Genomic DNA, 25043 nt, shown 5'->3' on the forward strand with positions numbered 1-25043 from the left:
AATCCAACACGTAACCCAGAAAGACCACCCTTTGAGACAGTATCAAGTTGGATTTCTCCAGGTTCAAGAGCCACCCTAGATTTTCCAGGATGTCTCTTGTTGACTGTAGATCCCGCGACAACTGTTCTAGGGAAGAGGCAAAGAGGAACAGATCGTCTAAGTATGCGATTACTGAGATGCCTCTGAGCCGCAGAAAAGCTAAGACCTCCACCATAACCTTGGTGAAGATGCGGGGGGAAGAGGATAGCCCGAAGGGAAGGGCCCTGAACTGCAAGTGCAATGTCCCTTCTTTGGTATTCACCGCCAGCCTGAGGAACTTCTGGCACCCTTCTGCGATGGGAATGTGTAGGTAGGCATCTTTCAAGTCCACCGATGCCATGAAGCAGTTCTGGGGAAGGAGCGCTTTCACCAAGTAGCTAGAGTCCATTCGGAACCTCTTGTAGGTGAGCGAGACATTCAGAGGCTTCGGGTTCAAGATGAGCCTGAATTTCCGACGGTTTGCAGACCACAAAGATGTGGGAATAAAAGCCTCTGCCTGTCTCGCCTTCTGGGACTCGTTCCTACAACTCCTGCAGAGAGGAAAGAAGAGCTGATGACCTTTCTGCGCATTTTGGCAGTGTGTTGACAAGGAATCTGCGTGGTGGAAGTTCTGCAAACTGCAACTGGTACCCTCTTATGATCCCCAAAATAAATTGGTTGGAGGTGATCGTCTCCCACTGTGGGAGGAAGCACCCCAATCTTCCTCCCACTGTGGTTCCGTCACTTGGTCTTTTTGGGCTGTTCAGGAGGGCGAAAAATAGCCCCCCCACGCCCTTTTGTCCCCAACCCTTTTTCTGTTGTTCAGTTTTTGGGGGGGTCAAACCTCTTCCAGGGGCGAGAGTTTTTTAGTCTCTGCAAATTTCCTTTTAGAAGGAAAAGCCTTTTTTCTGTCGGCCGTCCGATCCAAGACGGCCTCCAAACCAGGTCCAAACAGCAAGTCCCCTGTGAGAGGAATTCCGCAAAGTTTAACTTTAGATGCGGTATCTCCCTGCCACGTCTTAAGCCATAAGGCGCTCCTTGCTGAATTGGATAATGCTGCCGATCTTGCGGACATACGCACCGATTCTGCCGAGACGTCCGCAAGATAAGCCACCCCCTTAAGGAGCATAGGGAAGGACGACAGGATCGTTTCCTTAGACGTCCCTGCCTCTATGTACGCTTTAATCTGCGTCAACCAATATTTCTTGTTCCGTGCCACCACTATGGACGCCATGCCAGGTTTGAGGTTACCCAGGAAAGAATCCCAGGATTTTTTCAAGAGGGAATCTATCCTCTTGTTCATGGGATCTGGGAGCGCCCCCATGTCCTCAAAAGCCAGGTCAGTATGCCTGGAGACTTGTGAAAAGGCCGCGTCTAGTCTAGGAGATTTATTCCATACCAGCGCCTCCTCCTCTGCAAAGGGAAACCTTAGTTTCAGAGTTCTTGAAAAGAAAGGTTTCCTTTCCGGGTCCTGCCACTCTTTTTTGATGGCATCAACCAAAACCTCATGGACCGGAAACACCCTCTTATTGTTCTCCCAGGCCCCTATACATCTGGTCATGGAGAGATAACTTCCTTTCCTCCTGGATTCCTAAAGTGGTATGGATAGCTCCTAAAAGCTCCTCCACTTCTTCCTGCGAAAGTTTATAGCGAGAGGCTGTTGTGGATTCCCCATCCACTTCCTCCGACTCCCCCTGGGGATCTGAAGAACCGCTAACAGGCTCCTCCTCAACCTCCTATCTAGCGCCTCCTGGGTTCTCTCCACTCCCAGAGGGAGCATCCATTAAGCTTGGAGCAACACTCCGTTGTGCTGGTGGAGAAATGACCTGGGGCTGTGGCAACTGAAAACTAGAAAAAAGTGTTTTAAAAGTTTGACGGACGCTGCTAGATCCGAACATTGTTCCACTGACTGCTCCCTTACTAACCCCTCTAAGTGGTTTGGACCAAGACTCCCCCAACGTGGCTCTGCATGAAGGACATTTTTTCTTGGGATTATGGGGTGACTTGCTTTTTTCCATAGACTTGCTCTGAAAAATTAAAAAAATAAAAACAGTCAGAGAATTTATCCACCGGAACCTCCACAGAGGGCCACCAGGGGTGCTCTTCCCAGGATCAACCACCACCAGGGTCCCGGTTACAACCCTTCCCCCCACCACCAGAGGAAACAAACACATGTGGAGCTTACAGGAAGGGGTTAAGGGAACACCACCCCAGGGTTCCCCTTACCTTTGAGTGGCTCGTGCAGGAATCTCCGGGAGCAGTTCGAGAAGCCTCCGCCATCTTCCCTCTGGGGAGTGTGTGGTCTCCTAACCTCCGTGTGTTGTCCCCACAGCAAAGATGAGGCAGCACCAGCCAAGCGCGCGGTCCGCCTTCAACCCCCATGACCGGAACCGGAAGTCGCGGGTTAGACGGAAACACTGACCCCCGCCGGAACTGACGTCACCAGCCGTCCGACCCAGCGCTCAGAGCTCCCACGCTGGCTGCATAGAGCAGGCGGATCTCCCTGTGCCTCCGCCCCGTGCCACCCCTGGGCAAAAGAAAGCAGACCCCTCCAGCTTTACTCTTCGCCAAGAGAAGCTGGAGGAGCGCGATCTACAGTTGATACAGGTACCCAGCTCACTAGCCTCTCAGACTGCAGGGTCGAGGGAGAGAGAGAGAGAGACCTTGGTCCCCCCCCTCCCTCTTCTCAGGATATAAACGGCCTCAGCCTCCCTGGCTGCATTAGCCCCTGGTCCCTAGCGATGTCTCCCCATCGGAGGAAACACCAGAACTGAGGGGCCGGGGGGACGGTGAGGATTAAATCTTGAAATTGAAGGCGGTGTTTCCTCAAGAGGGGAGGAGCCAAGGTCTCTCTATGGTGCTGTCCTGAAAGACGAAAATGGGAAAATATCCCCTTGAAAAATGTAAGAAAACAGTATAACCATTTCATGGTCATTTTAAATGCAACATATAAAGACAACAAAAAAGGCGAAGCAATGGTGTAATATAATTGCTATTTTGACCCATTTCCCATCCTGTTTAAAAAAAAAAAAAAATCAAATATACACCAAACAAACCAAAGGAAAAATTGAATATACAAATGCAAATAGCAACTGTATTTAGAACACTTAAACAGTAAAATATACCAAAAAATTGTGTATTATATTTTTCAAGTTGCTTTCTAATAAATTAGTTTTTTTTTTTTTTTTTTTTACAGACAACACACCATAAAAAAAAGCAGAGAATAAAAACAAAAAACACAAAAATTGTGGTTTGTTCTTTGGTTATGTTGTTTTATGATGTAAACAAATAGTGTGAGTGTGGAGGCACTTCCCATGTCATTTGGTTGATAATAGCCTGCCCAGCATCCTTCATAAAGACAATGAAAGTTTGTCCTTCAATGACTTCAAAGCAAGGATATTCAAGTTAATCAAATTTTTCTTGCATTTAAAAAATTCAGGTTGAACTTGTTTTGCTCACTATTCAACATATGTAAAGTGGACAATCCGCGCTACCCCCAATAAGTGAAACAATGTGAAATAATTGTACTATTCAACATAGCCACAAGTTCATGTTTAAAGCTGAACTCCATCTTACAGTCACTTTAACCACCTCAGCTCAAGGTGTTATCCCCTTCATGACCAAGCCCTTTTTGCTATTCAGCATGGTGCTCCTTTAACTGGCAGTTGCGTAGTCAAGCAAGACTGTACGCAAATTAAATATCTTTTTTTTTTCACACAAATCGCTTTCTTTTGGTGGCATTTGATCACCACTGGGGTTTGTGTGTGATATAAAGGAAACCTTTTTATAAAAAAAAAAAAAAAAAAAAGGAAAAAATATCTATAAAAAAAAAAAAAAAAAAGGTAAATTTGGTTTGCGTTACAGTTATATCGTTTACAAACTAGGCACTGACGGCCTAATTTCTTGAGGCCCTTAAAATTTCGGGACAATACAAATACTTCCCAAATCACCCCTTTCTGGAAAGTAGACAGTCTGAGGCATTTAGTAAGAGGCATAGAGTTTTCTGGAGTTGCGATTTTTTGAAAAAATGAAGAAAAAAAACCCATCTCTTCATTTTTTTTTTTTTCTTCCCACATACTGTCACCAGCGCAGTACAGCATCATCATATGAATGGCGTGGCAGTAATCAGAGATATTGACTGGTGACAGTATGAAAAAATTTTTTTTTTTTTTTTTTTAACACCTAGTTTCCTTTTGACTTTTTTAAAATTTTATTTTACTTTTTTTTGCATACTCAGAGTCCAGTGTCACTATAGTACCACCGTACTAATCTCGGGGGGAAATCATTGTAACAGCAATGTTTTACTGTCATGAATGGGTTACATCATTCATGACAGTTGCGATTAGTTACAGCTAATCACATGGTACAGGGTTATGTGATTGGACCAGGAACCATGTGATAGATGGACAAATCACAGATTGCTATGCAGGAAACGCACCTGTTCTGAATGAAATTCATAACATCTGCCCACTTCATCTCAGCCAGAGGAAACCTTGTGCTCATTCAGAAAATCTAAAGCTTCCTGTGAATGTTCTACCTGAGGGAAGTCCCAGTCCTGAACACAGCATTCTATACTGTATGTAGTTGGTGCTACATACAGTTTACACAGCGCTCACAGCAGATGCGTCGATTAGTGATGGTAATAGTTTGTTTGGACCAGCTTGGTCGACATTAACCATTTTTAAAGTGACAGAAAGCTGGAATTAGGTTTTAAATAGAACGGTGACAAACTGGTTATTTTATGTATAGCCCACTACTACTCATCAGGATTCCCTTCCTTCGCATTTTTTACCTAGGGGATATAGATATAACGTATAAATGTATGAGGATTATACATACTGTGGATAACTTTAAACTTAGCATAGCATTACCGAGTAAGAAAACACATTGTATCCTATGTAGTTAGTGATATCACTATTTAGCCCTATGGAACCAATTAAAATACTACATACATTACAGCACATTCATGATCACCAATTCAGGCTGTATGTAATTCTGTGTTGCTATGAGCTTCATGCTGTAATGTACATCCCGTAAATCATGTTTTGTACGTCATATAGTCAATATATGAAACCAGTCCCTAAAAATATATGGCAGAATTTTGAATAGCAAAACTGTCTTTAGACATAATAGCAACTCTTCAGTTGAGGCTATGTTTGAACTCTATAAACTGAGCTGGAAACGTTAAAATCTTCTCTAACCTAAATCGCTGAGCTTGCTGAGCAAGTGGTCCTGGGTATCTTCGATTCGGGGACTGGTACAATTGTGAAAGAATGGTATGGTTCACTTTTTGGCTTGGATTGTTGGCAAACTTGACCGTTATCGGCTCAGTAGCTCCAGGAGGCTTCTGTCCGTTTAGGCCTTTAATAGCTTCCTCAGCCTCAATTCTTTTGTCAAACCGAATAAAGCCAACGCCCCTTGATACACCTATGAGGGTATAAACAAACCAATCAAAACACTTAAAATAAATATCAGCAAGCAATTTCAGTCTCATCTGAAGAATGTTCTAAACAGTATATACATTGTAAATTCACAAATTTATTCAGTTTTAAACCTCCTCCCAAGCTGATCCTGAGGGGAAAAATAAAATATATATTTTTTCATTTTTTGCCCTGCCGCCATTTCATACGAGACCAGAATGCTGTGTCACTGGTCTGCAGCCTCCCGGGATACCTGCATCTCATGTTCCAGCAGGCTGCAAGATCAGCACACAGAGCGATTGGGAGGAAGGCCCAGGGCATCATGAGAACTACTGCAGTAGTCAGCACTAAGAAGCAGCAGCAAGTTAAAGGTCGAGATGGTGGCACAGGCCCCTCGTTATGGCAACAGGACAGCAGATGGCAGTAGAACAATGGATTGGCTGTGTGGGTATGTGTTTTGAACAGAACACAACACTACAGGCAAGGGTAGAAAAGAGAACGATGCGGGGGAGGGGAGGGGGGGGGGGGTGGCTGGAGTTGAGTACCACTTTGAGAATGAGATTTTTAATTTACCAAAAAATCTCTAAGTATATTACAGGACACAAGATGAGTATTGCAGGTACATTGGATTATGCTGCTGCCTTAGGAGATAGGACATTGACAAAGCTGCAAGGTCAGCCCAGTATAACTACTTCCTCCAAAAAGGACATAACCGTACCTCCTCTGGTTGTAGTGGTTATACCAGGGCCATGGCTGCATTTTTTCTGCCAGCAATGCTCTTTCATGTAAAAGTAATCCAACCACAAAAAAAAAAAAAACAAAACAAAAAAACAGCTGGATCGCTTTTACACGCGACAGAAGGCGCTCCAGATGCCTTCCGAGGCTCTCCCACCCCACTAGGAAGCTCAGGTCTGATGCCGGCGGTTGCAGAATACCCCCCGATCATCTCTATGGTCTAAGAAACCGGAAGGGATGATTATTATGTCACTTCTGGTTTTGGTCTAATGTAAAACAGTCTGTTAGCGGCGTTTGAAACAATCTCAATCCGATCTCAGTTTGAGGAGATGCTTTAAGGGTGGAGGAGAGATCTGGGGTCTAATAGACCACAAATGTCTCAGTAAAGAGTACCTGTAGCCCATGCGACCACAGAAGATGTTGCTCAACCCTCGTGATCTCAATAAAGTTGATAAAAAAAAAAAAAAGTGTGCGTGTTAAACTAAAATTTTATTAAAAGTGTCCCTGCAGACTGCAGACCGCAGACTCTCCCCTTTCCAAGGCTAGATTGGAAATCCACCAAGCTAGGGAGTTTCTCACATGACTGGAGAAAAGCACAGGAAGTCGAGAAATGGAGCGTGTTTGTTCCAGGCCAACAGAACATGGTGTTGGAAAGGCCTTAAGTAGAATTTAGCAAAGCGAACAGCTTTAAACAAGGCAATCGAGAGGCCTAGGACTTCTTTGATGTCCAACGCTAATTCCATGCAACGCTTGGGAGTACAAAGAAACTTGTTTAGGAATTTTAGGTCCAGGATCGGATAGATACACTGTTGGGTTTTGGTACCATGAACAGGTTTGATAGGAATCCTTTGAACCTGCCCTCCAGCTGACGGTAACGTCTTGTAAACAAACCAAAGCTGATAGTGAAATCCTGCAACCTTGTTGTTTAAAAACCAGCATTTACTTGAAGGGCAGACTGCCCACACTGGCTGTAGCTACCCTGGCACAGCAAAGTGTTAGGAAAAATCACACATATAAAATGCCTAAAAAGGTCCATGTACATGAACCCCTAAAACCCAACTCCAGGATAAAAATAGCCTCTCTTCCACCCCACCCTTACTATTTGCCGAGTTAAAGTGGATGTAAACATGATTCATGAAATTTGACCTGGGCACATATCTGCAATGTTTACTTATCTCTCCCAAAACCACTAAATTCATGTCTTTCTGCTGTTTCTTTGCTCTGTTATCAGCATATCTTCTGACAAGTTCTCCTTCAACCAAGATAAATCCAGCCTGAAATTAGTGTCGTGGGAGGTTACTATAGGTTAGCAAAGAGCTTGTCTTGTCACAGCACAGCTCTGCACATTCTTTCCTTCTGCTACCTATGTGGAGAGGGGGGTGCCTTTCCTCCAATCAGCTGTCTCCCAGTGTATGTCAAGAATCCACTCCTACTGCTGAATGAGGAAGTAAAAATTTGAACCCAATGTTAGAATTTTAAAGAATATAACAAGCTGAAGACAGCAGATATACACGTAAAACTTATGTAGGGAGATTTGTTTCATCCCTGTGTATCATCTAAGGAAGTTCACTTCACTGGGTATATGCGAGGGTTTACATCCACTTTATGTAAAAAAAAAAAAAAAAAAAAAAAAAAAAAAAAAAGAAAACAAACCCCATTTTCACTTACTTTAAGCTGCAGTCACAAGAGTATATAGCGCTGGATCCTTTTCTTACTCATTTTGGAGTACATTATAGCAGGGATCTCCACTACCGAGCCGTAGCGTCTCTGCAGCCGGCGGGTGAGAGCCCAGTGAATCAGAGAGGCGGGCTGCCTAGCATCACCGCTCACAGTGTGCGGAATGTCGGAGGTGCGGCGGGGAGCAGAGAGATGACATCTCTCAAAGCCCCACCACTCTCCTGCCCTCACTCAAGAACGACCACTGTGCTAAATGAACCAGTGCCACCAATGCAGTGACAATCCACATCTGGTGGCACTGGCAGTGTGGCAAGTGGCTTTCCTCATCCAGTGGCAGGCGACCTGGCAAGTGACACACTTGGGGCTCCCACTGATTCTGCATTATAGTGAGTTGAACCATTTAATTTATATTACAATGTAATATAAGAAATAATACGCTTTAATCATTCTGACACCATAACTGGTGCGGTGATGATTGAAGCACCAACACCAGCTATTGCCTTGATAAATTGACAGCGAAAAATCAATTACCCCCACGTGCACAATTTATCGGGGCAATAGCTGGTGTGCCGATGGGGCACCCAAGGAGGATCGGGGTTGCTCTGTGCAAAACCACTGCACAGAGCAGGCATTACATATTTGTTATTTAAAAAAAGAAAAACAAAAAAAGCCTTTAATATAACTAAGTGATGTGGGCCATTCGCAGAACATATGCTATTCTTTCCTTTTGTTTCAGTTCCCTTGCACCACTGAGAAGCCATTGCTTAAGTGAGGGGATCCCCAGTGGGGTACTCAAGGAATGGATGTGGAAGGAGTAGTTTTGCCTAACAGGAGTTATTCTGTGGATGAGTCTGTAGCAGAAGGTAGCAGACAAATGCGCTGTTCACGATTTTAGCAAATGTAATATGGAATGTCGTGACTACATAATCATCCAAGCCCGGATGGCAAAAAAAAAAACCTGGCAATTTCAAAATTACTTATGGCACCAAAAACATAGACAAGTATAACAGGGAGTTAACACAAAGGTATCAACTCCTGATTAATCTACTTATATGTGCATTGTGTGCAAAGCATCATGGGTTGTTTTAATAGCCAGGAACCAGGTCCCTAAATACAGGGAAACCTCGTCTTGCCTTACCCAAGTCACTGGGTTTGTCAGGGGTCCAGGATTCAGCTATGCTGGCAGTCCCAAAAAATGGATCTTCAGGGTCTGGGAACCAGAGAGATGGATCAACACCTTGGACCCTGTGGCGAACACATGTGGCATTGTGTGTCAAGGAGAGCAGACAATGCAGAATCCAGTGTCCAAAGCAAACATTACAGGCCAGGCCCATACATTAGGATCTGGGTATAGTCTTCAAGGTACAGCACCGAGGGGTATCGGTCTGGAAATTCCTAGGTAGAGCAGGGCAATAATCAGTCAGTTCTTGATAGAGGTGTCATTAGAAATAGAATGGTTAAAAACTTCTCCAAAAGGAAGATGCCCCTCACAAAAGTACACTAGCAAAAATCTGGAGTCTCCAAGTAGGTGGGGGTTATATGAGTGTGCAGTAGCGGCAGTCTTGGCAAAGTTTTTTTTGCCAGTGCCCAGTCACCCAACAACAATCTGTGTATAACCCATGGTTTCTAAATACTGTCCTGTACTATATACATTTTTAGATTTACCAGCAAGATGCATATCCTGGAGTATAGCACACGACACCAGTTTTCTTAATCCTTACAACCGTTATATGCAACCATCTTCAGGCCCTTAGACATTGGCAATATGAAGATCATGAAAACACACGCGAGGGTCCTTTTTCCTGTAGAATGCCAGGAAATGGATTTTACTGGCAAGTCAAAAATCCAATTCTCCTGATCATACAGGACACAAGTTTGTTTAATCTAACAACTGGGACATTCAAAAGCAGTTGAAATCAGGGGTGGCCAAAACACCAAACTTGTAAAGAGAGCACAGGACAGCAGCATATAGCACCTTACACCCAAATACTGGCATCAAGAGGCTTGGAAAGCCACCTGGTAGAAGTTATAGGGATTGTAAAGGAAAAAACAAGTTACACCTGCTATGTGCAATGCTTTTGGACAGAGGAGCCCTGGTCCTGCTCTTCTCGGGTGCCCTGCCAGTGCTCTGGGTCCCTACACCTTGCCAAGTGCCACCTTAGCAAGCCTCTTGATCCGGCTCTGTGTCCATAAGACACAGAGCACGGCTCAGCCCCGCCTCACTGGCTGTGATTGACAGCAGGAGCCAATGGCTCCTGCATCTCAGCCAATCAGGAGGGAGAGACCAGGATAGGTATTAGGGGAGCTGAGGTGGCTACTGTACACTGAAGGTTTTTTTTACCTTTATGCATAGAATGCATAAAGGTAAAAAAAACCTTCAGTCTTTACAAACACTAACTACTTCGCGACCAGCGATTGCAGTTATACTGCGGCAGGTTGGCTCCCCTGGGTGAGCCATCATAGCTGTACATCGGCTCTTTAAGACGCTGTAGCAGATGCGCCCGCAGCGCATCCCCAGAGCCAATGCGCATGCCTGGTGGGCATGACGACCGCCGGACATTCGCGATCACTCGTGACAGAGCGACAACTGGGATCTGTGTGTGTGTAAACACAAAAATCCCGGTTCTGTCAGGGGAGAGGACAAAGATCCTGTGTTCCTACTAAGTAGGTACAATGATCTCTCTCCCCCGCTAGTCAGCCACATTCCCTCCCACAGTTGGAAACACACATAGGGAACACAGTTTACCCCTTGATCACCCCCTAGTATTAACCACTTCCCTGCCAGTGACATTTATACAGTAATCAGTAGCTATTTTTAGCTCTGATCGCTGTATGTCACTGGTACCAAAATAGTGTCAAAAGTGTCCGACGCAATGTTGCAGCCCCGATAAAAATCGCAGATCACCGCCATTACTAGTAAAAAAAAAAAAAAAAAAAAAAAATACTAAAAATGCGAGAAATCTAGCCCCTTTTTTGTAGATGCTATAACTTTTGCGCAAACCAATATACGCTTTTTGCGATTTTTTTTACCAAAAACATGTAGAATACACATCGGCCTAAACTGAAGAAATTAATTTTTTTTAAATTTTGGGATATTATAGCAAAAAGTACAAAATCGTGTTTTTCAAAATTTTCACTTTTTTTATAGCGCAAAAAATAAAAAACGCAGGGATGATCAAATACCACCAAAAGAAAGCCCTATTTGTGTGGGAAAAAAAGGACAATTTTGTTTGGGTACAACATTGCACGACCACGCAATCGCCAGTTAAATCGACGCAGTGCCGTATTGCAAAAAATGGCCTGGTCTGGAAGGGGGCAAATCCTTCCGAGGCTGAAGTGGTTAAACGTATAAAGAGAAGCCCAGGTGGCAGCGTTGCAAATCTGAGAAAGATACCCGATGTGAAATCTATTCATAACAAACAGATCTGGTAAAATGTGCCTTAACATATTTTTCAGACTTTAAGCTAATCAACTTGGCAATGGTAATAAGATCAAGGGAGACTCCTGCAAGATTCCTCAGGAAGCACAGAGGAAATCTGATTTCTGAAAGGAAACCGTAGGAGAGGTAAACTCCCACAAAATGCAGACAGGCGCAGAGAAAGCTCCTTCAGATGCTTCTGAACAAGATAGGAAGGACAATATCCTGATTTAGATGGAAGGGAACACTAAGGCTTCCAAGGCCGTTAATTCATAAGCTCTTCTTGTAGACATAAAAAAAGCTACCCTCAAAGGCTAGACAAGGAAACATCCCTAACAAGGGTTCAATAGGCTTTTTTTGTAGAGCTGAGAACACCAGATTGAGATCTGAAGGGGACGCAGGAGATCGGAGATATAAGAGTGATGCCCTTGTTTAAGGGCCTAGAGAGTTAGAGGCTAAAGGTCTCAATAAAAGAAAGGCCAAGGTCTAGATTTGTCTCTTTGGTACTCCCAACCAGAGGTTGGCCAAAAGCAGTCTGAAGAAAGAAAGTACTCCGTGGACGTATTCTGTCCTAAGATTAAAGTGCCATGTTCCAAGCAAAGTAGGACATTGAGGTGTGACAATAGAGTTTGTGAGAAGTGTTCTTCTCAGTCTTTAAAAAAAGGGGTAGGGATGACCATCCAAAAGGTTGTCTTTCAGAACCATGGCTTTAACAGCCATACTGTTAAAGCCAACAACTGAGAAGCAGGATGCCACACTGGGAGGACAAGAGGTCCATGCAATTTATAAGAGTCTATGGAGCATGTGCAAGGAGTATGTAATGAGAATCCTGCAAGGTAGACGAGGGAGAAACTTTGGGAGCACTGGAGCAAAAAGGCTTTAAATTAGACAGAACTGGTCCCATGGAGTCAGTTGTGTCACCAGATCACACACTACAAATACCTGAGGTTTCCTGGACCTGGCTGCCTGGAGACCCACAGCTGGCATCCCATACCTGTGGAAAAGGGCTTGGAAGAAATCCACGTGATGGGCCCATTCTCCTGGATCCAAACATTGCATATTTGGGATGCGAACGGCAGACATGGATAAGAGAGAGGATCAAGTCAGCTTTTTTGAGTAGCACACCATCTGGTTCCTCCTTCACTGATGTAAGCCATGGCAGTGGCATTGTCTCACTGGATTTTTGGGCGTCCTTGCAAAAGAGGAGTCCAGTGTTGAAAGGAGAACCAAAGTTCTAGACTGTTGGTGCAAAGGCGAGCTTCATCCCACGACCCCTGTACCGACTGGATGTTCAGGACCGCAAGTTGTGGAATTTTTCACGACTGAGGTGGAAAGGTCCCAAGTCCAGTGCTGGGTTGTAATCCCCTACATTATGGAGAGCCTGGCCCTGGGGGTCACATGTATAGGACACAGTCTTTTTCCATGCTGCCAGAATGTTGAGTTGCACTGGTCTGAAGTGGAATTGTGCATTTGGCACAGCCTTGAATGAGATGAAAAAGGAGGCAACCATGAGAACCAGAAACCTCAAGGCAGGCACGAATAAAGGATTTCTTATGAGCCCACAGGCTTTGGGTGTGAAAGCGAAGGACAAAAGTTTGGGTCTGGAGAGTATCTGGGTCACAATCCCAGATACTCTCAGCCCACAAGCCTGAGATGTGCAGGGACTGGAAGCCTGTAAATGTCGACAGATGTCCCTCTGTTGTGAAAAGTGGAGGTTTACTATTAATTTGAAGAAGCCTTGGCACCAGACTTTGCTGACTTGGAGAACCACATCATCTTACGAGAAAATATTATCTTAGACTTGGCATTGGAATACAGTGACACAAAATTGACCCCTGAAGAGTGAAATAATAGGATTTTTGACTTGCCATAAAATCAGTTTCTCTGAGTTCATTGACAGACACAGCCTTCTTTATTCAGAACCATAGGGTTAAATTGCCCCCTACAGGTGTAGGACACTAGGCAGAAAAAAGACTTGGCTACGTCCATGGGCAGTCCCAGGTGATATACACCCCCTCTCCGCTATAGGCCTTCAGTTTTGTAACAAGCAGTACTAGAAGTATTAACCATTCTATAGAGGGGCGGGTGCTATGTCTGTCAATGAACTCAGAAACGGATTTTACGGTAAGTCAAAAATCCTATTTTCTTATTCGTTCATTGACAGACACAGCCTTCTTTATTCAGAACCATAGGGATATCCCAAATCAGTGCCAAACATGAGGGGTGGGGCAGCCAACAAAAAAAAAAAAAAAAAAAAAGGCCAACCAGACATCCTGGAGCTCAGCGAGGACAACTGGAGCTCAACCTGAACAGCAAAAAAAAAAAAAAAAAAAAAAAAAAAAAAAAAAAAAAACCCCTTCACGAGGGAAAAAACCCACTAGACTGCATCCTGCAGAACCTTGCGGCCAAAAAAAGCATCTGTAGATGCCAGCACATCCACCTTGTAAAATTTTGTGAAAGTATGCACCGACGACCAGATGGCTGCCTTGCAAATGTGCGTTACTGGCGCCTGATGATGGTCTGTCCGTGATCACGAACAGGGAGTCCGACTTTTGAAAAGACTCAGTGGCCGCCAAATACACCCTGACAGCCCGTACCACATCTAAGGTGTGCAAGGCAAATTCCCTCGGATGTTGTGACAGAGAAGGCAACACAATGTCTTCATTTAAATGGAAATCAGAGACAACCTTTGGAAGGAAAGAAGGACGAAGCACCACCTTGTCCTTATGAATCACCAAGTAGGGCGTGCGACAGGAGAATGCCGCTGACACCCTGCGAACAGAAGTAATAGCCACCAAGAAGGCCACCCTTCTGTGATAGCGTGTGCAGGGGCATTTCTCAAATATTTTCAAACGGAGGCTTCTGTAGAATTGAAAGTACAAGATTTGCACCGGTGGAGCCACATGTCACACTCCCTGAAGGAAGGTACACACCAGGGAAAGCGAAGCCAGGGAGCGTTCAAAGAAAACCACAAAGGCCAACACCTGGCCCTTGACAGTACTCAAAGCCAGATTCTTTTCAACGCCCCCCTGAAGAATAGTCAAAATCCGAGCCAACGAAAAGGAACGTAGGTGAAACTTCACTGACTCACACCATGAAATGTATGCTTTCCATGTCCGATAATATACCTTCCTGGAAGTAGACTTTCTAGCTTTGAGCAGCGTCGGAATCAGACGCAGATAAGCCCCTATCCGTCAACACCTGGCTTTCAATAGCCAGGCCATTAAAGCCAGCGACAGTAAAGCAGGGTGAAAGATCGGCCTTTGGAATAGCAGATCCTCCCTGAGAGGCAGCCGCCAGGGGGCATCTGCGACCAGACGCACCAGGTCGGCGTACCAGGGCCGACTAGGCCAGCCCGGGGCCACCAGAATGACCAGCATTCCCTTGGCCTCGATCCTGTGCAACAGCAGCTTGAGAGGAGGAAAGACGTAGATCAGATGATACTGGCCCCACGGAGTGACCAGAGCATCTGAGGCGTCCGCCAGAGGGTCCTGACACCTGGCCACAAACCTCTGCACCCTCCTGTTTATTCGGGATGCCATCAGTACCACCTCTGGAGACCACAGCGTAGACAGATCTGTTGAAATACCTCCTGATGGAGGGACCACTCCCCTTGGTCCAATACTTGACGACTGAGGTAATCTGCCTGCCAGTTGTCCACCCCCGGAATGTGAACGGCGGAGATGGCCAGGACGAAAAACACTCTGTTCACCTTAGAATGCCGGCTACTACACTCCTTGTTCCTCCCTGGTGGTTGACATAGGCCACCGCCGTGGCATTGTGACTGGATTCATATTGTAAGCCCCTGAAGTTGATCCGTCCAATGATCCAGAGTCTGATAGCCAGGAGCTCCAAGATGTTGATAGGTAGCCTGGATTCCTCCAGCGTCCAGTGACCCTGAGCCGAGCTCAGGCCACCTCCCCACCCGGACAGACTGGCATCGGTGGTGACCACCGTCCAGTACAGCGGGGGAAAGGATTTTCCCTGCCGAAGAGCTGGGGAACGAAGCCACCAGATCAGGGACCCTTTGGTTCCTTGACTCAGCCGAATCTGACCGTCTAGAGACTTGGAACATTTGTCCCATTTTAACAAGATCTCCCTTTGCAGGGGTCTCGTATGGAACCGAGTGAACGGGACCGCTTCGAACGTAGACACCATCAGGCCCAGTACCCGCATGCAAGTCCGCAGGGAGACCCACCTGCTGGACAGCAGCAAGCGGGCTGCTGCCTGTAATTTCTGGAGTTTGTCCTGCGGAAAAACCACTCTGGCCCGAGCAGAATCCAGAGTCAGACCTAGATAAACCAATTTCTGAACCGGGTTCAACGCAGACTTTTGGTAATTTATCAGCCACCCAAAATCTGCCAGAGACTGAACAGTGATCTCCACGTCGCCCCTCAGGGCCGCTGGGGACTCTGCTCGCAGCAGAAGGTTGTCCAGGTAGCCCAGAATAGCAATTCCCCGCTGGCGCAGCAGTGCCAGAACCGGGGCCAACACTTTGGTGAAGACCCGAGGAGCGGAGGCGAGACCAAAGGGGGCAACGCTGCAAACGAATAATGCTCCTCTCCCACAGCAAAGCGGAGGAACCGCTGGTGCTGTACAAAAATCGGAATGTGCAGGTAGGCATCCTTGATGTCGATGGAGGCAAGAAAGCCCCCCTGATGAAGAGATGCCACCATGGAGCGAATGGACTCCATTCTCAACTTCCGCACCCGCACATAGCGGTTCAGGGTCTTGAGGTCCAGAATCTGACTTATCGTACCCTCTTTTTTGGGGATCGTAAATAGGTTTGAATCGAGCCCTGTAAACGTTCCGACACTGGAACCAGGACAATCACCCCTTGGAGCAACAGGCCTTGCACCACACCCCGGAGGGCTAACAAGCGGTCTGGAGACAGATGCAGATTGGACGGAAAAAAATCTGTTCAGGAACAAGTCTGGAACTCGATCTTGTAACCAGACAGAATCACTTCGTGGACCCACTTGTCATTTATCAGAGAGGTCCACGGGCCCGGAAACCAGCGAAGACGCCCCCCACCCAGAGTGCGGGTGAGGACGCCTCTTCATGCCAAAGGAGCCTTATCTGGGGGTCTGGAGAAGCCTGCTCTCGGTTTGCCCGACCAGGGCCACTTGGGGCCTCCCGAGTGGGGCTTGAAAGACTTCTAGCCTTTGTCAGTGGACCCTGAGGGAGGAAAAAACTGTGTGCCGAGAAGGAAGGGCCACGCTTGCGACTTGGCTCCTTCCCCTTCTTTGACTGAGGAAGAAATGTACTCTTCCCCCCTCGTGACACTCTTAATAAAATCATCCAGAGTGGCCCCAAACAAATGATCGCCTTGAAAAGGCAGATCAGCTAGGGCCTTTTTAGAGACCTGGTCCGCAGTCCAATACTTCAGCCACAATACCTGTCAAAGCACTACTGCTGAAACAGATAGCTTAGAAAGCAAGGGAGCTTCACAGACAAACTGCAGCCCCTGGACCAGTTGGTCCACTAATTCCCGTGAAGGCAGGAGGAAACTGGTCACCTTCCAGATCACGGGGCAACAGCTTCGCCCATTCTGTCAGAGTTTGCGACACCAGAGCAATAGCAAAAAATGGCCGAAGCGCCGAACCCGCAATAGAGAACATAGAGCGGCTCAGAGACTCTGTCTTCCTGTCAGCCGGTTCTTTAAAGGCCGGAGAGTCCCCAATCTGAATCGTAGTGGTTTTGTTCAACTGAGAAACCGGTGGATCCACCACAGGTGGAGTTGTCCATTTTTTGGAGTAGACTCTCCTCAAAGGGATAACGCTCAGCGAAACACTTTGGGATCACAAAGAGGCGTTTTGGACGCCCCCATTCTTTATAGACATACTTGTCGAAAAAGAAGCAATAAGAGAACACTTTTGTTGCGCAAGGCATCTTATGAGTGCCAAAGTGGACCGGCACCTCCACCGAAGCTGCATCCTCCATTTTTAAAGTTACCTGCACAGAAGCAATCAGTGCGTCCACCAGCGCTTTCTCGTGCGCAGCCATTGGGGCAGAGGAATCATCCTCTTTGTCCGAAAGATTCAGGAGCGTGGCCGCAGACAACGCAGGGTGAGCCCTGTCCATGGCAGCCGGATCAGATTCAGGATCTGCTAGTCCGCAGCCCAAGAGCCACCTCCACCCAGAGCATAAAGGACTCCAGGGCCGCCGTCAGTAAGGACCTGCAGCCTCTGACAGGGGGTCAGGTGGGGAAACGTAAAAACGAGAAAAAAAAGAGCCCCACACCAAGAGTAAACACTAAAATGGGACATCCCTCACAAGGGTACCGGACCACCAGGACACCCCACAGCCTGCAGCAGAGAGAGGAGAGATCCCCTCAGACTCACCACCCCACCAGTGTAGGCGCTTGCTGCCTCAGATGTAGACCTGCACACACGTGGTGTCCAAGGGAAAAGAAAACAGGAGTCAGCACCGGGTTAAAAGGAGGAGCTTGCGCCTGCAAAAAAACACTGTCCTGGGCTACACAGTAATGGCCGCCATTGCCTGAGCCAAAATCCACCATATCATTGCTGCTGACCATAGGAAGTTATCAGACACTAGGGAAAAGTACATCGGCTACGGCAAAATGTCCGCCGGCTGTGCTACACGAGACTACCACAGATGCAGGCGAACCCTGTAGCCTCCCAGGATGAGAATGAGAGAGAGAGGATCAGGGCACCAGACCCAGTGCCTCCTCCCGTGGTGCGCACCCCCAGCCCACCCATACTCAACCCTGTCCCCCAGGACCCACCACAGATAAACACTACCCCATATAGAGGAAGGAGGGGAAAGGGGCATTACCAAGGGACCTCCAGGGCCAGGCAAAGAGGGTGCAGGGACAGAGGGGACCTGCAGGACCGACGGACCCGAGGAGGGAAAGGGGGACATTTACTCACCATACCAGGACCAAGCGGGCACTGCTCCAGACAGGACCTCCTCGCCACCGAAGTGGGGGGGGGGGGACTATTGGCCATGAGGGACGCTGCGACTCGAGATCCGGTTGTACGCGACCACGCAAGACTCTTAACTCGCAGGGCCAGCCCCGTCCAATTGGGCTACGTCGCGGCCGACCTAGCGCGTAGCTGCGGTCTGCACGCGCTCGCTGGCCAGACTGGGGTGACCACCCTATCAAATGTCCAGCCTGGCAGTTGATTGTAGATCTCACCGGCAAAATCCAGGAAAAAAGAAAATAAAAAATAAAAATTGCCAGGACAAGAGATCCAGCAGGGAACTAGGTCCTTACTCCTGACTAGGCAGAAAAAACTGAAGGCCTATAGCAGAGAGGGGGGTATTTTACACCCGGGACTGCTCATGGGCGTAGCCAAGTCTTTTTACTGCCTAGTGTCCTACTCCTGTAGGGGGTGATATAACCCTATGGTTCTGAATAAAGAAGGCTGTGTCAGTCAATGAACGAATGAGAAAGAAAGCATCCAGCAACAAAAGGTCTTTACATCACATCCATGTGTCACACTTACTTATGGGATACTTGCATGCCAATGCAGGCGTTAAATCAGGGCCAAAACAACAACCGTTGCAACAAGCAGCAGATTGTGACCCACAAATGTGACTGTGTCCCATGTGAAGGAGGCCCAAAATGGATACCAGAGAAGCAAAAGAGGGGTGCTTCCCAGAGTGTACGCAGGAAAGAAAAGAACAGAATGCAAATTAAGCTAGAAAAACAGCACCAGTAACAATCAAGCACTATACATGAACCCAGGGAAAGTTAGAAGGGAATTATATTAAAGCCCACACTGCACAGGGAAGTGTTTTTTTTTTTTTTTTTTTTTTTTGGGGGGGGGTTCCAGACAGGGCTGGGCAAAACAAATGTGCCAGTAAGACCAGTGCTGAGCTGGCACATTAATAAGATACTTTCAATTAGGCACAGTCAGGTATGCCTTTGTGAAATCACTTAATTTAAATAAACTGGAACATCTGACTCAGGACTTTCAGGATTTAGATGCCCATCCTCCCACAGAACACAAATCGAAACCAAGCTATCTGGAGTTATATAGTTACAGGCTGTGGGGGGTGGTGGGGTGGTCTTCAGTTGTTTGGCTAAGTGTCCAATCCTTTGTAGGCAGCAACATAAGCCTGGGTTAATGGAATATGAAAAAATGTGCACTACGGACAATACATATTTGACTTGCCTGTAAAATCATTTACTTGTACAGTACAGGACATCAGCTCCTTTAGGTCTTAAAGTGGTTAACTCACTTCTATTACTCCGTGTTCTGTAAAAAATCTGTCCGATTGTACCTATATGAGGTCCGCTCCGGCGCTCAGCTGACTGTCGGCTCTCTCTTCTACCCATATACATGCAATGTACAAAATTAATTTAAATATGGAAAAAGATTTTTTTTTTTTTTTTGCTTTGTGATCTGTGACCACTCCGGAGGGCGAGTCATTGCTCGGAGTGTTCACTTACTGGTCTGACTTGGTCACTGTTTGGCGCATATCCGATGACTGGTGTGGATGTAAGGGATACCTTAATCCCTTGGCTTGGATACTGTAATTAAGCGCAATTGACCACTCTTATTAGGGGGTCACATATCCTCTGGTAAGTGCGGCTGCATTTACTTTGATTGACACATTCTTACCTTCATCTCTCTCATGGTTGGAAGGACTTCTCATCCTGAGTGTTCGTCTATCTGCAATAGCAAACTACTTTTGGATACCCACATGGAATTTCACATATGAACTTTTTCACTTATGAACTTTTTTGATTGAATTTATGCATGTGTTTTGTATTTACATATTTGAATTTAGCGCTGCACTGCTTTTTTATGTATTTCAGATGTCTGGACATTGTGCACAGCTGTTTGAATTTTATCATCACTTTAACTTTTATTAATTTATTATCTTTCACCATTTGCGCAGATATACAATTTTTGTTTACATAAGAGAAAAATGCCAGGAGAGAGGGGAGGGCAAATCTGTGTCATATGCCGTGCTTTGAGAAAAAAAAATCTTACGTCTTAAACTGTGGAACTTACTCAAGCAATACAACTGAGGGGTGGGTAAAGGCAACTTTGAAAAAACAAAACAAAAAAAAAAAACAAACAAAAAAAAAACAATCATGTCATTTATACTTGCTCTGTGCAGCAGCTTTGCAGAGTAGCCCTGATCCTCCTCTTCTTGGGTCCCCCGCCGATGCTTCGGGCCCCTCCCTCCTGTCGAGGACCCCCAGAGAAGCAGCTTGCAATTGGGGCACCCAAGCAGGTGTGCTTCCGAGTCGCTGCTCTATGTGTCCATTCAGACACTGAGCTGTGGCTCGGCGCCACCCCCTCTCCTCATTGGTTCACTGGCTGTGATTGACAGCAGTAGGGGCCAATGGCTGAAGCTGGCATTCAGCAGAGGCCTGAACATCCACAAATGTATGAACAGAGAACCAGGGTTTGGCCATGGTAATCTGAGAAGCTGCTGCTGAAAATTCAAGAGGCACTGACAATGAGATGAATGAGCCTTCAAAGGAAAGGGGAAACCTGGCCCTTCAAAATCATAGGCTTTAGGCATAACCAGCCTAATCAATGAGACATAGTGAAACAAGACACAAGGTGTCCTGTGCAGGCAGAACGAAAACATATGATTGACGGATAGAGGAAGTGGGTGAGAGATAAACCCATAGTGAGAATTTACTTAGAACAGTAATGAAGTATTCCCTTTGCCAGAAGCCTCCTGGGATACGGACATCACGTATCCCAATAGGCTTCGGGCCAATCTCTGCAACACCAAGCACATGCTGCTTCCTATCAAGAGGCTTGGCTTAAACAATCTGAAAAAAATAGCCAGCCTCCTGATAGCAGAAGATAAGATAGAGGCATGGGGATCCGGAGGCACCAGACAATGATGAACTAAGCAAAAGTCTTAGGACACAGCCCCACATGCGTTATAGTGCATCACCACAACACCCACAAAAGTGTTTGTGCATTGCAGTGCCATTTATTTAAATGGAACCCAAAACATACCCGTTCTGCAGTACATTACAAAGCATCACCAGTAATGTGTGCAGCATCAGAAAAATAGGATTTTTATAACAACTTACCTGTAAAATCCTTTTCTTGGGGTACATCACTGGACACAGAGCACCATAGTAATCACTATGTGGTCTATAGGCACCTTCAGGTGATGGACACTGGTATACCCAATACAGGAAGTTCACTCCCTATATAACCCCTCCTCCTACTAGCAGTACCTCAGTTTTTGTAGCAAAGCAATATACTTAAACCCCAGTAAGAGGGGCGGGACCTCTGTGTCCCGTGATGTACTCCAAGAAAAGCATTTTAAAGGTAAGCTGTTATAAAAATCCTATTTTCTTTATCGTACATCACGGGACACAGAGCACCATAGTAATCACTATGTGGGACGTCCCATAGAAATGCTATTTGAGGGGAGGGAGACAACCCGTAGGGCACCCCCAGACTTGAGGACCTATATTGCTGCCTGCAGCACACTGCGCCCAAAGGCGATATCCTCATGCCTTCCTACATCCACCTGATAAACCTTGGTGAATGTATGTACTGAAGACCAAGTTGCGGCCTTACAGATCTGAGCCATGGAGGCTTGGTGACGCACTACCCAAGAAGCACTAACTGCCCTGGTAGAGTGTGCTCTGACTTGAAAAGGTGGAACCTTACCCCTTAAATCAAAAGTCTGAATTATAACTTGCCGAATCCACTTAGTGACAGTGGATTTCGACGTTGCCTATCCTTTGTTAGGACCCTCTGGCAGTACAAATAAGACATTAGTCTTCCGGATCTGAGCAGTGATCTTTAAATAGACTGACTGCTCTCACCACATCAAGACAATGTAGTGACTTCTCTTCCCTGGAACATGGTTTTGGAAAAAACAATGGCAGGACAATATCTTTGTTCAGGTGAAAACCTGATACCACTTTTGGCAAAAAACCTGGACGAGGGCGCAACACCACTCTGTCCTCGTGAATAATAAAGTATGGCTCTTTACAAAAAAGAGCAGCCAATTCTGAAACCCTCCTTGCTGAGGATTTAGCAACCAAGAACACTAAATTCCTTGTCAGAAGGACTAAGGGAATATGTTGTATTGATTCAAATGGCTGTTTTTGTAACACTGACAAAACTAAGTTCAAGTCAAAAGGGTTCAAAGGTGATTTAACTGGCGGATTAAGCCGCATCACCCCTTGACTAAAACCCCAGGCCAAAGAATGTGACAAGTGGTCTTTGAAATAAGATCGATAAAGCCGAGACTTGGCCCTTAATAGTATTCAAGGCCAATTTCATCTCTACCCCTAATTGTAGAAAGGCAAGAATTCTTGCCTATGATATACCTCTGAGGGTGCCAATCCTTGGATTCACACCAGGAAACATAAGCCCTCCAGACTCTAATATATAGTCCTGGAAGCTGGCTTCCTTGCATTAATCAAGGTAGAGATAACTGACCCGGAAAGCCCACGTTTTTTTCAGAATGTTGGTTTCAATAGCCAAGCCGTTAAATTTAGTGTTCGGAAGGTAAGATGGAATATCGGCTCCTGTAGTCTGGCCGTAGTGGAAGGGACCATGGATCCTCCACCGCCATCTTTACGATTTCTGCATACCAGGACCTTCTGGGCCACGCTGGGGCTACCAGAATTACCAGCTTTCTTTCCAGCTTGATCCTGCAAAGAAGTTGTGGCAGCAACTGAATAGGGGGGAGGGGGGGGGATTCATAAATCAGTGAGAACTGATCCCACAGGGTCACCAACGCATCTGTTCCACATGCGAGTGGATCCCTTGTCCTGGACACAAAGTTGACTAACTTCATGTTGAATCAGGACGCCAGAAGATCTACATCCGGAGTCCCCCATCTTTGGCAAAGAGCCCAAAAAATGTTGGGGTGAAGTCCCCCGGGAATAACTGCTGGCGACCGAGGTAGTCCGCCTGCCAATTCTCTACTCCCGGAATTTAGACTGCCGACAGGCATGGAACATTCCTTTCTGCCCAAGTTAGAATATGGTTCACCTCTGTCTGCGCTGCGGCACTCTTGATGCCCCGGTGATTGATATAAGCCCACAGCTGTGGCATTGTCGGATTGGATCCTGACAGGACAATCCCGTAACCTGAAAGTCCAGGCCTTCAGAGCCAGACGCACTGCCCGAATCTCTAGCATGTTGATGGGCAAGGCTTTTTCGGTTCTTGACCACTGTCCCTGGACAGTTGTCTTCTCTAGTACTGCTCTCTAGCCTGAAACTTGGCGTCTGTCGTTACCACCTTCCAGATAACTGTTCTGCAGATTTTGGGTTAGTAACCACCAAATGAGGTTTTGGGACAGCCGCACTGGCAAGTCTAAAGCTTGAATCGTTTTGTTCCAAGTGGACAGGACACTGTTTTGCAACAGTCTCGAATGGAACTGGGCATAGGGAACTGATTCAAATGAAGCCACCATATTTCCTAACAACCTCATGCAAAGGCAAATGGAGGGAACCTCTTTTGACCTAACCATCCGCACCAGCTCTCCTATGGAGTTGATTTTTGCCTGAGGCAAGAACACCTTTTTCTGGGCTGTGTCTATGATCGGGCCCAAGTACTCCAGCCTTTTTATCAGTTTTAAGGAAGACTTCTCTAGGTTGAGAATCCAACCTAGACTTTCCAGGTAACTGGTTGTAATGCTTACACTTTGCTCCAAACGAGCCACCGACTGGTCTATTAGCAATAGATCATCTAGGTACGCCAAGACTGTTATGCCCTGTGCCCTTAACCTGGCTAGAGGTGGGGCCAGCACTTTTGTGAACACCCGGGGTGCTGTAGCTAGCCCGAAAGGCAAGGCTACAAACTGAAAATGCTGCTGTTCATCCTCGAACCGCAGAAACCTTTGGTGAGCGGGAAATATAGGGACATGCAAATATGCATCCCTGATGTCGATAGACGCCAGAAGTTCTCCTCTTTGTAGGAAAGAAACCACTGACCTGATCAACTCCATGTGAAAGGAGCGGATTTTCAGGAAATGATTTAGATTCTTTAGATTTAAAATGGGTCTTACATCTGCATTCGGTTTCAGTACCGTAAAGAGGTTTGAATAAAACCCCAAACCTTGCTCTTCTGTGGGGATTTGTATGATCACCCCCTGAGCCAGTAATCGGTCTAGTGCCTGAAACAGATTGCCTTTTCCCTGGATCTTTGGTAACGTTTGATCTCAGAAAAAGAGACGATGGAAACTCCCGAAATTCTAGTTTGTACCCTAGAGGCATAGTGGAGATGACCCATCTGTCCTGAATTTTCTCTTGCCAGACTTCTGAGTATTGCAGAAGTCTACCTCCACTCTGGCGAGGGGGGGCTCCCCTTTATAATGAGGCTTTAGAATTCTGCTTTGCAGGTTTCCGGCCCCAGGCCTTCTGTGCCTGGGCCTGACCCTGAGCTTTTACTCTAGAGTCTGACGGCGGAGGCTGTCACCACTGCCTAGGAGGCGGATGCCCATGGCACAGGGGAAAGAGTCCGCTTAAATGAAGGGCTTTTGTACTTTCTTTTGACTGGCAAGAGAGTACTTTTCCCACTAAAAATCATTTGGATGCATTTGTCCAAATCATCCCCAAATAGCCGATCCCCATGAAAAAGAAAATCAGTCAGGAGCCTTTTGCAAAGTGCTTCGGCTGACCAATTTTTTAACCACAGGATCCTACGCATGTGTACTAACACAAGTGCGAGGCGGGACGCCTGGTGAATAGAGTCTTTCATGGCGTCTATGGCAAAACAAAGCTTTTGTTAGTTCGGCCAAATCCCGTGCTTGTTGTGCAGGGACCTCCTTAAGGGCCTGTCTAAACTGGTCCTTTA

At 46.4% G+C, this 25043-nt stretch overlaps 1 protein-coding gene across 1 annotated transcript in view; it reads right to left on the reverse strand.

Moving 5' to 3' along the window:
* ELAVL2 (ELAV like RNA binding protein 2) overlaps positions 1 to 25043 on the reverse strand; it is a gene marked incomplete in the record, with an annotated part of 337010 nt that overhangs the window by 49068 nt on the left and 262899 nt on the right. Inside the window, 1 exon segment of the mRNA XM_073635956.1 lies at positions 5220 to 5445. Coding sequence (XP_073492057.1) covers positions 5220 to 5445 — 226 coding nt within the window.

The sequence above is a fragment of the Aquarana catesbeiana genome, linkage group LG01, assembly GCF_042186555.1.
Source record: "Aquarana catesbeiana isolate 2022-GZ linkage group LG01, ASM4218655v1, whole genome shotgun sequence".
NCBI classification, from domain to species: domain Eukaryota; kingdom Metazoa; phylum Chordata; class Amphibia; order Anura; family Ranidae; genus Aquarana; species Aquarana catesbeiana.